The 17,971-nt window shown below is 31.7% G+C and overlaps 1 protein-coding gene across 2 annotated transcripts; it reads left to right on the forward strand.

The window, feature by feature from the left end:
* On the forward strand, window positions 1–17,576 carry CEP76 (centrosomal protein 76). Of its 2 annotated transcripts, none has more exons than XM_015587252.2 (12): window positions 1–111; window positions 1,153–1,320; window positions 2,348–2,426; window positions 3,038–3,262; window positions 4,329–4,514; window positions 5,829–5,926; window positions 6,282–6,410; window positions 8,620–8,808; window positions 11,699–11,865; window positions 12,903–13,236; window positions 15,795–16,012; window positions 16,411–17,576. In XM_015587252.2, the coding sequence occupies exons 1-12, from the start codon at window positions 49–51 to the stop codon at window positions 16,547–16,549; spliced, it is 1,995 nt and encodes a 664-aa protein (XP_015442738.1). In that variant the 5' UTR covers window positions 1–48; the 3' UTR covers window positions 16,550–17,576. The 2 variants fall into 2 exon arrangements, with proteins under 2 accessions (XP_015442738.1, XP_006909279.1); XM_006909217.3 differs by having other exon boundaries at window positions 1,165–1,320.
* The last annotated feature ends 395 nt before the right edge of the window (window positions 17,577–17,971 follow it).

Here is a 17,971-nt window from a genome sequence, read left to right on the forward strand (position 1 = left end):
CGCCTGTAGCAGACAGAGGCGGCAGCGCGGCGCCGCGCCCGCCCCAGCATGTCGCTGCCCCCGGAGAAAGCCTCAGAGCTGAAGCAGCTCATCCACCAGCAGCTGAGCAAGGTGAGGGGCCTCGGACGCTCTTGTGCCCCCTGGGGTCCTGCACGTCCAGCCAGGTGCCCCTTGGCCGAGCCGACTGTGGCACCTCTTTGCCATGGCCTCGGGCAAAGGCTATGAGAGGGGGAGCGCGGCATGGGCACAGATGCGGGCTTGAAGCCAGAAGAACTGTCTAGGCTCGATAAACAAAGAGCAAGTCCAGAAAGTGCCCAGAACCAGTGTTCGAGGTGGTAGAACGGCGTTAGCATTTTAGGACAGTTGTGAAAATGGAGCGTTTATCCAGGGATTTCTAGAAGTCAGATTGAGTTTAAATTGTGTTTGGAGCAGGCTTATTTTCAGAGATTAGGAATTAGAATTACTTTAAGGATGAAACTTGAGGTGTCATTGATGTTGAATCAAATTAGCTATTCTTAAGTCATGAAAAAGAAGTAACTAAAGAATTTGTGATGTAGGTATTTGATACTTCAGAGCTGAGGAAGAATTTGTGTCTTTGATGTGCTCAACTGAATGCAATAGCCTGAAGTAATAAAAGCTACTGTTTAATGTACACTTGTATGCCAGGCTTTGTGCTGAGTGTTTACCATCTTTTGTCTAAGGCTTACAGCGATCTTGACAGGGCACTATTTTTTTCCAGATTCGTAAAGGGTAAATAAGTTAACTCAAGGTCACATCTAATAAGTTGAAAAGAGAAATTCATACTTCGATCGCCTCCTCTTGGTCTGTCTTTTGATTATACTAAACACTCTCAAAAGATTGTTTTGGTTGAGTAGTATTTGTGGGGAAATAATAACAAAGGTAGTAGATAACCAGTAGAGATTATTTCGAGATTTCGTACTAAAAAATTTTTTATCTTAAAATTTTTTTTTTTTTTAAATCTTACGTTTATTCTCAATGAATTCTGATAACAATTTTACATTTACTATTAGCTTGAGAAGCCCTCCGGAATTTAATTTATCTATTTATTCTTTTCTTTGTCAGTACTTCAGAAAGAAATTAACTAAGTGGCAATATTCAACTGCTTTGTAATGTTGTGAATTGTAATGTGAGTTTTCTACTCAGATGGATGTCCATGGCAGAATAAGAGAAATCCTTGCTGAGACAATACGGGAAGAATTGGCACCTGATCAGCAACAGTTATCAACAGAAGATTTGATCAAAGCTCTTCGACGTCGGGGAATCATTGATGATGTGATGAAAGAACTTAATTTTGTTACTGTGAGTAATCTTTTAGGGGAAAAAATTGAGAGGCATTACGCATATATTTGGGGCCTCTCCTTTTAGGAAAACCACATTAAAATAAGACAGTTTTGTCTAGTATTATCCTTGTTTCAAGTATAAGGTAATTCCACCCTTGAATGTGGCATTTAGGGTTATATATCAGTGAAATTGTTATATACCATATTCCTCTCTATCCAGTGACAGAATTTTCTCTTGTTATCTCTAGGTCTATAAGTTTAAGTATATATATATATAGTAGTCAAATTGGTTTACTTTAATCTAGTTTATTTTCACTAATAATGTTCTATAATTTTTAAAATTAGGCTTATTTTTAAAATAAACACTCTTTTGGAACAGTAGTCATTGCGATTAAGAAATTATAAGTTTCTTTAAGAAAAGAATTGTCTGCATAAGAACCTTCAAATCTTTTCATACAAATAGGTCAGTAGTGGGATGATAGCCTCCCAGTGTACAAATTAGTAAGTAGGCCTTTTGAAAATGAGGCAATAATGAGAAATTGTGACCTCAATATCTGAGTAATATAATGTAAAAATTGGATGGACTTCATAATACACCAGGGAATGAGTATTTTAATACAGTATATCTTTTTTTAGTTTTTGAGGTTGTAAACCCATTTGGTATAAAAATTGACCTAATAATAGCTTCTGCTGTGTGAATGTCACTTCCTTATTAAAATCAGTTCATGATAAAATCATAAGCCAAATGTTCTATGAAGTTTAAAAAAAGTTTAATCTGCTTTACGTTATTAAAGATTTGTGTTTAGCATTTTGCGTACATTGCTTGAAGACGAGTTTAATTCCTTAATATTAGACTTCAGGAGTGACCTCATTTGCATCACCTCTTTTGCAGGCTTTTCATTATTTTTATTATGCAAGGAAAATAAGGGGCCTTTTGAGGGGGCTTATCCTATCTACTTTTTTTCTTAGTTTCGTTATCGGCATTTTCTTGCTTAATTACAATTTTTGTCTTCTAATTTGTTTTGATTTTTTTTCTGTCTTTCCAGGACAATGTTGATCAAGAACTTTCCTCTCCGAAACAACCAGTTTGTTTTACTGATAGACAGTCAACATTGTTAAAAAAAAGTATGTGTATTTCTTTTTAACATTAATTTAGTTATGGATTGTACTGTGAATAGATGTGCTTAGCGTTTAATATTTGATAAAAAACATTTCAACTTTTTCTTCAGAATGAAATACATTTTTGTGACTAATCTAAAAAATTTAGCTTCTATTTTGCATGAAGTATATCAGAATATTTAATGTATAGCAGAGTAGAAGCCAAAACAGGACCACCTGTATCATGTTTTAAAAATGTATTTTATAAAAATTGTATAGCCTGTTTTCTTTAATGGTAATGTAATTATCTCACAAGTACATTTTGCTGAGTTGAGATAATTGAGTTGGTTTGTGGAGATGAAGGAATGTTGGTTAAACAACTAAACACCAGAGTTATCCTGAACCTCGGCTCTGACTTCTTTCTAGCTGAGAGAAAGTAGCCAGAATATAAACTCAGAAAAAGATACCATATTATATATCTTTTCTTCCTTGGGTGCAGATGGTCCTGGTATACAGTAAATTTGTTGTTGTTTTTTTTTTCCTAGTCTTTGGTTTTATCTGTCAAGTTATTATTTCCTATTGATCACATTCCTTAAGTTATTTGGCAGTTTCCTCATATATATTGCTACACTTTACAGCTAATATTGATCCAACACGGAGGTATCTTTACCTTCAGGTTTTGGGTGGAAAAGCTTTCTTGGAACATCTGCAAGAACCTGAGCCTTTACCGGGACAAGTTTGTTCAACCTTTACTTTATGTTTACATTTTCGAAACCAACGTTTTCGTTCTAAACCTGTTCCATGTGCCTGTGAACCAGATTTTCATGATGGCTTTTTACTTGAAGTACACAGAGAAAGCTTAGGTAAGGAGCAAAAATATGTTATTTAACTGAGTAAATCTTTGTGAAGTTTTATTGCAGAATGATAACTTGTGCTGCAAGGAGAGATTTATAATGGATGAATCTTACTAGTTTTTTTTTTTCCCCCCACTGCTCTTTTCTATATAGATTATTTCTACCATCTTCTTGCTTTATTTTCTGCTAATTAATTTTTTCTGAAGATTAATTTTTGACTGGTTAATGGTTGATTCTTTAGTAATCAACATTTAAATACCTGTTAGGTGAATGGTACTATGCTAGGCAACTGCTGGGGGTATAGTGTCGTGATTCTTTTGATGAAAGATGATTAGATTTATGGTGTTATGTAATTTTTTGAAAATCAAAGTTTAGATATGAATCTGTAATTCATTTTAGAATTATGATTTTTGATTTCTGTAATTGTTTTACACTTTTTTCCTATAAAGATATTTTATACATTTTTGTTGTCAATGTAGAAATCTTTATAATGTATTTATAAAGTTAACAAAGTTATAGAGGTATAGCATCAGAATTTTAGATTACTATGATGGCTAATGCAGCACTAAAATTTATTTTTTCCCCCCAGTGAAAAATGTTACCTTAATGAGGCAGTTATAGCTTAAATTGCTAGCTCCAAGATGCTGGATCGTTCAGTTTTGTGTAGATAATGCAGTGATTATTTCTGGAGGTTAAGGGATAAAGGTAGTTTGGGATTAATGTGGACATATTTGAAGGCTTTTTATTGTAGTAGCATATAGTTTAAGTACTCTTAGTGATCAGAAAACACTGATATGCATTAAGTATCTAGATAACTTGTCACAATTCTACCAGTCCTCTTAAAAGTTGTGATAGAAATAGAACTGTACCTTTTTTATTCCCAGTCCGTTGCATGCTTTCTGAGGCATTACCAAATTATTCTGTTTGGTTTTATATAAGTTTATTTTTAGCATCCTTTTCAATAAAAGTATTCTTTTATGTGGGCCTAACTGAATATGTAATGTTATGTGTGTGTGTATATATATATATATATGTATATATATGTGTATATATGTTTGTTTGTTTATATTGACAGGTGATGGAACTAGAATGGCTGATTCAACAACAATGTTATCAATAAGTGATCCAATTCACATGGTGCTAATCAAAACAGACATATTTGGTGAGACCACTTTAGTAGCATCCTATTTTCTCGAATGGCGATCAGTTTTGGGCTCAGAAAATGGAGTTACCAGTCTTACTGTGGAACTTATGGGTGTAGGTATGATGATTAATATTACTGTTATACCTTTTTTTAGCCACAGTTTGTAAATATTTTATATTTTTAAAATGTCTTTATAAACCAAGAGGAAAACGTGTAAAAAGGAATTTTTTTAGAGTTTAAATTGTACTCCAATGTTTAGTCTTGGGTAATGTATAGTATGAGTGTAGAACTTCATAGGCAATCCGGCCTTGTCTTACAGTCAATCTGGCCTTGTCTTAAGGAAAATTTTTTTTCTGGGAAAATGAATATAGAAATTTTGAGAGATTTTCTTTTTTGAAATTTATTTGATTATATATAAGACTATGTAAGAAAATTAAGTTCCTACACACATACATACCCGCATGCATACACAAAAAAACCTCCATTCCAGCACGATGCGACCGCAGAATTCAGTGCATTCCCATTAGTACATGGCTTCCTATAGCACCAGTTCTTGTAGAATATGGAGTAGGCATTTTTCTACCCTTTTACATGTGGGAAAGTAGCACTCACAGAGGTGCTAATACCACTTGATATGTAGTACATATTTACTAATAAAATGAAAAACAAAATAAAAGCTATCAATGTTTTATGCATTACATAGTGGAATTACTTTGGTATTGAAACTTAGAGTTAAATCTGGCCTTTGGACAGTATAGCTTTATAATTTAGGTTTTGATAAGTCAGACCCTAAATGTGTTTTTCCCTAAAGAAAAAGAAAAAGTTTTGTGTATATTTATTTTCAAATGAGATACCCATTATTTGTCTTTAAATATAGGCCTAACATGATAAGCATCGTAATGACCAAGAAACGATTATATTTTGATTCACCAAAGAAATATTAAGTAGTTCTGGTGCGAAGTATATTTGTTTTCTAATTCTTTCTATCCAGGCATGGACTGCAAATTTGTACTCGCATGTGATGTGAAAAATGAGAAGGGATAAATGAGAATTACTATATGTGAAAAATAGTATATTTTCTGAGAATGAAGTGTTAACAATTGGTTTGACTTTGTTTTTAATGTCAATCTGGTTGGTATTATACATTTAATGAAGATAAAAATTAAGAATGCCAAATCCTTTAGTTCCAAAAAGTTCCTTAAAATGTGATTAGGAAGCCAAGAAAATATGTAATCGCCTTATAAGTAGATGAAAAACTTTGTACCAAATGAAAACTGATTTGATTTGGTAAATTTTTAATATGAATATTCAAGGTGATGAGTGTTTTTTTATTCCATGTAAGTGGTAAAGCACAAAATTCATAAAGTATTTTGGTTAAACATACATAGTTTTGAAACCTCTGAAGTTCTGAATATTTATTTACATTTATAGGCACAGAATCAAAAGTTTCTGTGGGAATTTTAAATATAAAACTTGAGATGTACCCACCACTCAATCAAACATTATCTCAAGAAGTAGTGAACACACAGGTAAAGAATTCTGAATTTCTCTTCTTTGTGTATTTCTCTTCATAGTAGCATATTTATTTACCTGTTGATCCTAGAAATCACTTTTTAAAGAAAAATGACAATTTATTAATTGTAAGCAAGGGAATGACAATATGATTTTTTAAAAATGTCTCTTGGGAGGAAAAAAGATTGACTATGGGTACTGGATTGTACTGGGGAAAGTATTGAAATAAGTCAGTGACGAGGCTCTTACAGATGAGATGATGGTGGGTTAGATTAGGATGGTTGTGGAGACAGAAGTGCATAGATTTGTTACATATTTTATAGTAATTAAGGAGAATCAATAAAAATTGAAAAATATCTTTTTAATTTTAAGCTTGCTTTGGAACGGCAGAAAACTGCAGAGAAAGAGCGATTGTTTCTTGTTTATGCTAAGCAGTGGTGGAGAGAATATTTGCAAATTCGACCCTCACACAACTCTCGGCTGGTTAAGATTTTTGCTCAGGTTTGTAAGTTGTATTAGATAAGCTTCACACTTGTATTTGGTATTTATTGTTGTATATGTAAATTTCATTTAACTTGAATTTGTAAAATGTATTCATTTCAGAGAAATGAAAGTTTATTTGTAAAATAGAATGCTGATTTTATAATGCTCTCTTTCACTGAGTGGGTGGTACAATCTTTATTCTATTTTGCTTTTCATTTTTGTTTTTTTAAACCATTTTTTTAATATGTTTGATTTAAAGTAGATTAAAACCCTTTTTGTTTAACTTGAGGTGTGTCCTTGATTGATACTTAGTATTAAATAATTAACTACTACTACACTTTGCATTTATATGTACATTCAGCTTTTGTGGGGAACTGGGGCTCTGGGCCAGTTAGCTATTTTTTTAAAGACAAACAATATTACATGTAATAGTTCTATATAACCAACATCCCTAAACCGGTGACCAATAATATTTAACTGCAGCATTTCAACTATATATCTCTGCCTCTATTTTTCCTGTATCCGAAGCCTATTTTTTCTCATTAACAAAGCAATTTAAAATATATGATTAGATCTATATTTTTTGTAACTTAAAAGGAACGATTCAGATATTTTACATGTATTCAGTCCTATATAGGTGCATTTATATGAGATAATATAGTATTTTGAATTATATTTCTCAGGTCCTGTGCATTCTTCTAGCTTTACCCTATGTTCCCTAGATTTTAGGACTGGGTTAAAAGTGGTTTAATTTCTAGATGAGGAGCTTGCAAATGGGAGACGCTAGTTAACTAGTGTTGGAAATTAGAGGGAAATGGCTTCTGACTTTACAATAGCATTGTCTATAGATTGAATGACTGGGCGGGCAAGGTAACAGTGATATCAGGACAAGGGCGAAGAGAAACCAATCAAAATATATTTGAGCTCTTTTAGCTGATCTTTTCATTTTATCTCTATTTCTGACTCCTAAGATAGCGTAGGGAGATGGAGAATAAGAGACCACCATGCAGGTATTGGAGTAAGTGGGATATGAGAGGTTGGAAAAAAAATCAGTGTCTTTTAGAGTTAACCATAGTTATGAGTGGAAATTATAATAGTCATTTTACTCAGCAATTCTGTGTGATATTAAGAAAGAACAGTTTTCTATCCCCCACCCACCTGTCTATTCTTTTCTTAAAGAAGTTTTTTTTTTTTTAACTTTATTGACGAATAAATGACAAATTATTGTATATGTTTAAAGTGTACAACATGATGGTTGTTATATACCTACATTGTGGAATGATTACCAAGATCAAGATAATGAATACATCCATCATCTCACATAGTTAACTTTTTTTGTGGTGAGAATGCTTAAGATTTATTCTCAGCAACTTTCAAGTTTACAATACTGTAGTCACCATACTGTATGTCAAATCCTCAGAACTTATTTTTCTTATAACTGAAAATTTTACCTTTTGACTTACATCACCCCATTTCCTTCTTCCTGCAACCCCCTGGCAACCACCATTCTGTTCTATTCTCTGTTTCTATTAAATAAGTTTTTGGGTTTTTTTTAAAGAACTGAATTAATTCCCTTTATCCTAACCAAACATCTGTAGAATCTTGTGCATCATTATACTTAATCCATTGTTTCTCATATACATGATACTATACAGTATTTGTCTTTCTCTGGCTTATTTCACTTAGCATAATGCCCTCAGGTTCATCCATATTGTCGCAAATGGCAGAATCTCTTCTATTTTTATGACTGAACAATATTCCACTGATAAGTATACCACATTTTCTTTCCATTTATCCATTGAAGACATTTTGGTTGTTTCCATATCTTGGCTATTGTGAATAATGCTACAGTGCACAAATATCTCTTTGAGATACTGATTTCAATTACTTTGAGTACATATCCACGAGTAAGATTGCTGGATTATATGATAATTCAAGTTCTTACTGTCCAAGTCTTTGGAGTTAGCTCAGGGTTTGAATCCTGGCCCTGTTGCATAATGGCTGTAACTTCAGTTATTTCATCTTTGAAATGAAAGTTATAGAGATGTTTAGAGAATTAAAAGAGAAATCATATACATAGCACTTAGCAGCCTAGTACTGGATACAAGGTAAGAACTTAATGATATACAGAATTATTTTATCCCAAGTTAACATTTAAAGAAAAGGTGTTAAAATTAGAAATGATTAATCTGTCAATACAGATACCATTTTTCCCCTCTTCCTTCAGGATGAAAATGGGATAAATAGACCAGTCTGTTCCTTTGTTAAACCACTTCGAGCTGGGCGGCTTTTGGACACTCCAAGGCAAGCAGCAAGATTTGTTAATGTACTTGGTTATGAAAGAGCCCCTGTTATCGGAGGAGGAGGTAAACAGGAACAGTGGTGCACTCTGCTGGCCTTTCTTTGTAGAAACAAGGTATTCCACACATGCAATAGAATTAAAAAGCAGTACATTGTAGTTATTGTGAATTTATGGTGCACTTGTAAAATAATTAACTTAGCAAAAATGTACACATTGTCAACTTGAACAAGTCAGTATCTTCACCATTTTTCTTAACATTTAAATATCAGTAAAGAAAAAACTTAGCATCTTTATTTTCTCGTATAGTTTCTTATTTAATGTAACATGATTTCTGTGAGATAAGGATCTCCAAGTACTATCGTGTCATAAACTGAGATATACAGATGAATTAAACTGTTAATTAGAGGCAGTACCAGGAATAGAACCATGATCTTCTAGCACTATTGATGTGTTAAAATTTCCCTAGATAATGCATTTTTTTAAAGAGAAAATGGCAGTACAAAAAACATCGAAAAAAATTTGGATTCATTGGTGTTTTGTTTAGTATCAAATATAATTATTTATGAGAATTTGTGTAAATTGATGTTAAATCTAAATTAATTGATTTCACTAAACTAATTTTATAGATTATGAGATAGTTCTTAATCTGGGTTCTAAAAATGTTGATGATATAAAAAAAGTCAGACTAGCATTTCAATTCTGTTGAAAAAGAACAGAAAACAAGAAATTTAACATTCTTGTTTTGACATAATTTTGTTTCATCTGAAGTTGTGTAAATTTGGGTATTCACAAGTCAAAGCTCATACAATGGAATAAATTATTTAGATTGGAGATTGATTTGTCAGAAAGATTTTGTCTTAAAGACAATTGAAAACAGTTAAACATTACTTATCAAAATTATTTTGCTTTATTCCCAAGCTGTAGTTTCTAAAAGTTATGTGTATGGATTTAAACTTTTTAAAAAATTATATATATTAGGGATAACATTGATTAATAACATCATCTATTTCAGGTATACAAATTTATAATACAACATAACATCTATGTACTTTATTGTGTACTCACCACCAAAAGTCTAGTGTCCTTCTATCACCATGTATTTTATCTCATTTACCCTCTTCATCCTTCCCCTACCTCTCTTTCCTTCTGGTAACCACCATTCTGTCATCTATGAATTTGTTTAGTTTTTTCGTTTATTGCTTTTTGTTTTATATCCCACACATGAATAAAATCATGTGGTTTTTGTCCTTTTCCATCTAACTTAACTTAGCATGATATTCTCAAGAAGATTTTCAAACACAGTAGGAATGATACATGTTTAAAATTATCATTTAAACAACTCTTGTAAAGCACATAATCACCCCTTTGATTCACTATTTTATGTTATCTAAATTTGTTTAAAGAAAAAGCATACCTTAAATTAGAAACCTGAAAATCATTTAAAATATTTTTCTAGTGCAAACAACAGCATTATAACAGTAAAGGTGAAATTTCATCCATAATTCTATTACTAATTTATTATGTCTTTTTTTTCCCATAATTATAACTAAGGTATAAATAAAATTTTGTGTTCCACTTTATAATTTAGCACTATGCTATGAACATTGTCCCATGTGTTGCTATAATTTTTATGATCTCCATCTTTTTATAGCAATATAAAGTTTTCTTGAATTAATATACAAAATCTACTTAACTATTTCCCCGTTGTAAGAATTGTTTCTTTTATTTTTTTTATTTTTTTAATTATTTGTTTCAAGTATACAGTACGTTGGTTAGACATTTATATAGTTTATAAAACGATCCCCCTGATTACTGTATCTTCCCTCTGGCCCTACACATAGCCATTATATTACTGCTGACTACATTCCCCATACGTTCTCCATTCCCATGATCATCTATCCACTACTAATTTGTACTTATTTTACCCTTCACTGCTTTCTCTCCACCCCTTATCCTCTTCCTCTTCCCTCTGGCCATCACCAGATTGTCCTCTATATTTGTAAGTTTGTTTTCGATTCGTTTAAAACTGTTTCTTTTTAAGTTAGCCTTGCTTCCAGTTTTTTGATATCATTCAGAATGAATTTTTGCATTGAATATCTTTGGTTGTATTGTTGGATTTTTTGAAAAAAAATTTTAGTATAAAATCTGTAGAAATTAATGGGTCTAAAAGGTGTTGGATATTTTTCTAAAGTCAATTTAATGATTATAAAATGCTATTTGTTGTATTACAGTTAATTAATAAAGAACAGTGTAGAGCCACTAATGTAAACATTTTGGGCAAAGAAATCATCCATTGTAACACTGAACTCAGTCGTTACTTTTACTTTTGCATGTTTCTAGTAGTCCTGTGCTTAAATACATATTTTCTTGTAATTCTAACCTTACTATTAAGTATTTTGATATTTTTTTCATACAACATATCAGCTATTTTCTTTTTTTTTTAATTTTAATTATTTTTAAAAATTCTGGTAGTAATACTATCAAAGAGAATTTAGGAAATAAAAGGGAAAATTATATATAATTATTTAATTACAGCCATTATTGGCATTTTGTTATATTCCACCAATCACTTTTCCTATGTTTTTATTTCCTTAAAATGATCATATAAATACTGTAATTTACTGTATTAAGTATTTGAGTATTTTCTCCCTTATTTGCATTTTCTGCTCTACGATTTATTGCTTGTCTGTTCATGTCCATTAGGTATTAATTTTTTAAATCTTACTGCTTTTTTTATGTTGCATGAGTTCTTTATAAACTTTTGAATCTGAATGTCCCTTCTTAAGGTGTACATGTTATGACTGCTAGATTTGTGAGCACTGACTTTATAAAATAATTTACAAAACTCTTCTAAATTTGGTGTATTCTCTTTCCCCCCAGCGTTGTTTCAGCTTAACAGAGGACTGATGATTAAAAGTGAAAATTTTAATAGTAATTTTTATTGTCACTTTGTTTTTAAATATTTAACATGGAACAAATAATTTTAATTCATTGTGCTTTCTAGGGTGACTGTGAAGACCATGCTAACCTTCTGTGCAGCCTTCTTCTTGGATATGGATTAGAAGCTTTTGTCTGTGTTGGGACTAAGGCAAAGGGAGTACCTCATGCATGGGTTATGACTTGTGGAACTGATGGAACCATTACTTTTTGGGAGAGTTTAACAGGACACAGGTTAGCAAACTAAGTTTACAAAGATATTAAAATGAAGATGTAAATGTTTTAAATTATAGGGGTTTTTTTTGTTTATATTGATGGTACTCAAAGGTATATATTGATAACTTTAGTTATTAGAGCTTTTTTGATGACTATGAAAAATAAATTACTTTAATTAAGATAGCTATGTTAATTAAACTCTAAGAAAATTTGTATACCTTAAATATTCTTTACCAACATGATACTGGTAAAAACTGAATTATATTTTAATTTTATGTAACTGGCATTTTTTTTCTGATAATCATCCTTAAGCCTGAAAATAAATTTTAAGTTGTAAGTCGTGATTTCTTTTGAAAACTTGTTATGGTCACCACTTCCATGTTGGTAAATCCACTGGACATTTTTTATCAGTCCTTTTGGCTATCATCAGATTTGAAAGAGTTAAATGCTCCCTCCTTCGTGAACATCCTCCTTCCTTAGCTTCTCTCATAGCACTGTCTTTTAATCTTCATTATTTTTCTCTGGCTGTTCTTAGTTTTCCTTAACCTTGTCTTTACTATTTTTTTTAATTAAAAAAAATTTTTAATTACAGTTGACATACAACATTATGTTAGTTTCAGATGTACAGCATAGTGATTAGATATTTATATAACTTATGAAGAGTTTTATCTTGTCTTTAAATGTTGAAAATCTGAAGGCTCAGCCCTGGGCACTCTTCTCATTATTTTGGGTTCTTTTTTTACCTTCATTGATAAACATTTTGGTTAGTTGTGCCTCATAATGTATAGCTAAATTATTTTAATTGTGTCATTTGAGTTAGACAGTTTTAATCTTAATGATATACATAGAGTATACTCTCATGTTAAAGGAATAAAGTTGGTTTCTACATCATAGGGTGTGCTACACAATTAATATAGACTGGTCAAATTATGGGATATGAGAAAGAAAAGCAAATATTAAACTCTAGTCTTAGGAAATAAATATGGCTTTAAGTAAGATACTGCTTCTTAATATTTAAGTTCTTATTATATAAAATTATGATTTATGTTTTTTAGGTATATCCACAAATCTATCAATCCTGATGAACCTCCAGTTGCTGAACAGCCCAAACCATTGTACCCATATCGAACAATTGGTTGTGTTTTCAATCATCAGATGTTCCTGGGAAACTGTCAGCCCTCTGACTTAGTAGAAATCTGTGTATTTGATTTGAATGATGAATCCAAATGGAAACCCATGAGTGAAGAAGCAATTAAATCTGTGTGTGCTCCAGGAGCTACTACATCCCTTCCTCCCTTTCCACCTCTATGCGCATCTACAATCGATGCTTCCGTAACAAGTAATGAAATAGAAATGCAGCTAAGGCTACTAGTATCAGAACACAGGAAGGTAATTAACACTGAAGTTTGTATTCTTGTGCATTTTTTTCATTTGTTTATGTATTAGTTTTTTTTGGCGTGTGTGATAGTGCCAGTCACTATTCTAGCCCTGAACAAAGCAAATACAGTGCCTACCTTTATGATTTGTAGTTTTGAAAGTCATGAGAGTTAAGTTCTGAGACTCAGAAATTTCCAAATTCACCAGTACTTCTAGAATTTATTACTTCTTTCTAGGAGTGAAGAATGGTGTACTTGTTTAGACTTGCTGAATACCACCGTTTAGATTTTTCTTTGTGAAGTATTTATTCAGTCATTACCCATTAAAAATATTGGGTTATATTTTTTCATATTCATTTTTTTTCATGTTTTGTTTTCCTGTTATACAAAATTGGTAGATGTAAAGTGATATATCCTCATTCTAGCTTTAATTTGTAGTATCCCTGATTACTAATGAGATCAAGCCTCTTATTTATTAGCCACTTAGATTTCTTCTTTTGTAAAGTACCTTAGAGAAGACATAAAAAGCATTAATCAAAGGAAAAGATTAGCATTTTAAGAATGTATGTTCTAGGAGGAACATCTTTGACACACTCACACACTCTACCAGACATTGATACCCCCAAAAGTCTCTTGAGGCACACATGCTGCTTTGCACTCCCACGAAAGTGCACACAGAATGTGCACACATTATAAAACACAAGTGAAACTGTACACCCACACTCATAGAAATGTTCAACCAGGCACACACAAGAGGTCAGTCACATATATCCACCTGCCTGGATATCACACAACCACATCTCTGTCTCACACACACAGGCACATACACAGGCACAGGTACACAGGCAACCAGGCTCACAGGCAAACACACACTAACACACACTCTCACACACACAGATAAACTATAAACATCCATCCAGAACCTATTGGAAATAAGTTCTTTAGAAATTGAGGGACTGGAACAGGTCCACTACATCCACAGCCAGCTGGGGTGATGAGGCAAGCCATTGGGTGCCTTTTTGATACAGACACATGAACACATGAATACATGAAGGCCCCCAATGTCTAGGAGGCCTTGGAATGGGAAAAGTTATTTGCCTCACACATAACCAATGAAGGACTAGAATCCAAATATATAAAGAAGAGTTATTTATAATTCTCCTTTTGGGATTCCCCAACAGACTCCACACCTTGGGTGAGTTCTGTTTTTCCATGTTCGTTGAGACCATCAAAGGCACACTTTATCAGATATGTTCTATGGGCTTCCAATTACTCTTAGCTTTGGTCTCTAAAGTATTTTTTACTTGCCAACTCATCAAAGCATTTAAAAGTATGTTATGGAAAATCTGGCATTTGTAGTATGTTTTCAGCAATAGTTGATGAGGGACCTAATTTATTACACTGCTGGAAATTAAAGCCCCTCTTTACTGTCTGTCTGTCGTACATATTGCCTTTTGGTCTTCTTTTCTTAGATCCTGTTTATGAAGGAAACCAATATTTTATTACATTATAAGAATTATTTTATGTAGAAGAAGAAAACAAAATTTGAGTTAGATGTTAGTGTTGATCTCTAGCTAAGTTGATGGTGCCTTATAAATCAGCAAGTGAAATTACATTCTGCCTGAGGAAAGTGTAGATGATTATGGACCTTTAGGATCTCTTAGAGCCAGTTAAAACCTTGATTGTGAAATCAGAAAATGCTACAGATATATTATAATCAAACTATTTAGAATTTTGAGAAGTTTTTTATGTTTGTGACAAGTTTAAAATATGTGTCAAAGGGATCAAATATGTGGTGACAGAAAGAAATCTAACCATGGGAAGTGAACACACAATGTAAATATCTATATGCCTTACTGTTAAAATGTGCAACTGAAATTTAGAGGATTTCGTAAACCAATGTCACCATAAAAATATTAATTAATTAAAAAATATATATCTTGTCCAACCATCAATAGTTCATTCAGTGTTGTAAATGAAATCATAATTGCCTTTAGTATTCCATAGAAACATGTTTAAAGTTCCCTGAAGTCCTGCAGAATGTCTTCTTCACTTTTTTATCTCTTACAGTATCAAAGTCCATACCTTTTATGGAGTAAATGCTCAGTAAATATTTGAGTTTATATATGCAATTAGTTTGTTGACTTTTCTCTCCTACTAGAGTTGAATTTATAGTAGGAACAATCAAATTAAGCAGATTTAATTTTACTAAGCTCTTTAAAGTTAAATAAATAAAATGTAACCTCAAAATTTACTGACACCGTATTCCATGGTGGAACTATTCCACATGATCTTTTCTAGTGGCTATTGAGGAAGTATAAGATTTGGAACTTTCACTAAAATCATTAATATTGGATGTTTTTTGGTTCTCTTTCTTTAAGTTAAATCTAATACCTGTAGTTCGTTTTATATTTTACTTCTGCGTATCCTTATAATAATAGGAAGTTAAAAAAATTATGACAGGTTTATGAAAAATCTTGACATACATTAAAATAATCAACATTTTTATTATAATTGGTTTTTAAAATATTAATGAATTTCACTCTTTTTCTTCTCTTTTCATTGCTATAGGATCTTGGCCTCACTACTGTTTGGGAAGACCAGCTTTCCTATCTCTTATCACCAGCTTTGGCTTCTTATGAATTTGAGCGTACAACAAGTATATCTGCAGGCAATGAAGAATTTCAAGATGCCATAAGGAGGGCTGTGCCTGATGGCCACACATTTAAAGGGTTCCCAATACATTTTGTATATAGAAATGCAAGGCGTGCATTTGCTACATGTCTTCGGTAAGGTGGAATTTATGAATTCATAAATATTTTTGGCTTAGGAGTTTTAGAAATAATTCTGGTAGTTCTTTAGGAATGGATTCAGAATCACATGGGGAACTTTTATGACTTACCCTCCTTGTCACAGATTGTAATTCCTTTGGTCTAAAGTGTAGTTCTAGATAGTAGGATAGTTTCCTCAGTGATTTTGGTGCTATCTCAGTTGAGGATCTCTGATCTTGACTAGTGTAATTTTTAAAATTTATAGACTGTGAGGAATAGTTTGTAATTCGAGTAGCTCGACCAAAATTTACAGAGGTGTTGGTAGCAGAGACAGGATTTTAAAATATTGACTGACTTGGAAACAAGAAAGTAAAGCCTGTGTTTACTTAATTGAATAAATTTTCTTTCTTCTGTAGGTCTCCTTTCTGTGAAGAAATAATCTGTTGCCGTGGAGACCAGGTGCGACTGGCAGTTCGTGTCAGAGTGTTTACTTACCCTGAATCTGCATGTGCTGTTTGGATCATGTTTGCTTGTAAATATCGCTCGGTATTATAGGCCTAACATTTCTATAAGAATATACTTATGTTTTATTGGAATTTTACACATTGTATATTACTAGCTGTTTAGAGGTTATCTTAAAAATCACAATCTGGCTTGAATGTCATATTTCAGTTTTGTATATACCTGACTAATGTTTGAAAAAAATCATGACGTGTGTATTTAAAAATTAAGGATGAAAAACTTGTATAAATCTGAGTGGAATTTAGTATAAATTCAGTGTATATTCTATTTTAATAAATGCTACTTTGTTTACAGGTATTCAGTAGTTTAAATATGAATATAAAGTTTACTTAGTTTTTTTTTACATTAATAAGTAATCAGAAAGATATTTGTCTGAGGGTTTAAGTTATAGTAAAATCAATATGATTATTTTTCATAGATTAATAAGATTATTTTATATAAATTAGTAGAAATTAAATTCACAATGGATTTATTTATTGTATAGGTGAAAAGATATTTTGATGAATTATCACTTTTGTGGTTTATCCATGGCCATAGAGATATTTGTGACTCTTTAGAGATTTATGGAAAGACTTTGATATAAGAATAGAAACGAACTAGTACTGGAAAGGCATAAATATTAATAAGAAAACAAACCTCATATGGAAGTACATGAATAATTTATAAATATTTGTTAGTTTTAATCATTATAAAAGTAAATTAGGTATTTTAGAAGAAATTTATCATACCTTTTTGTTATACTGATAAATTGCTTTCTGTAATTAATATTGACAGTCTGGTTCTGATTTTCTGTGATCAAAGGACTTCTTCTAGCCTCTAGGAATTCCATCTTCTGAAACCACATTTTTTCTCTTTTTTTATTTCATCGTGATTAAAAAACATCAGGGTATATGTGAGTAATCTAAATCAGAATCATTGTGTGAGGGCACTGAAAAACAAGCATATCTGAGTGATGAGTGATTGCATGCGGATATTTATATTTAAATTGAGGAGGTTTTAAAAGTTGTTTTTAAAATTGATAAATTTCAAAAGCAAGTAATAAAGTGAGCATTGAAAAGACCATAGTAATTTGATTTTTTGTAAGAAGTTCCCTAAGATAGGTTCAGCATCTCTGTGCACATTTCTTAATTCAGTTGCTTTATGCATTGGTCTTCTTAAAAAGTAACTATATACCAGTTCTCTATGCAAGTTATTCTTTTAATTATTTTAACTCACCTTTGCAAATAAAATAATTTAGTGGTTTTTTAAATTAAAATTTAAAGATATCCTAAAATTTACTTTTTGTTTTATTTTTACATGTGATAAATATTTGCTTTAACTTGTTTTAAAGGCCTGAAAATATCTTTCTTCTATTAATTTCATTAATAAGATGTTTCTTGTGAGACTATTATGACTCTAGAGAATTAGCAAAATAAGAATTAAGACTTTTTACTCTGTTGCCAGAATTACTCATAA

Source organism: Pteropus alecto, unplaced genomic scaffold, assembly GCF_000325575.1.
Source record: "Pteropus alecto unplaced genomic scaffold, ASM32557v1 scaffold233, whole genome shotgun sequence".
Lineage (NCBI taxonomy): Eukaryota > Metazoa > Chordata > Mammalia > Chiroptera > Pteropodidae > Pteropus > Pteropus alecto.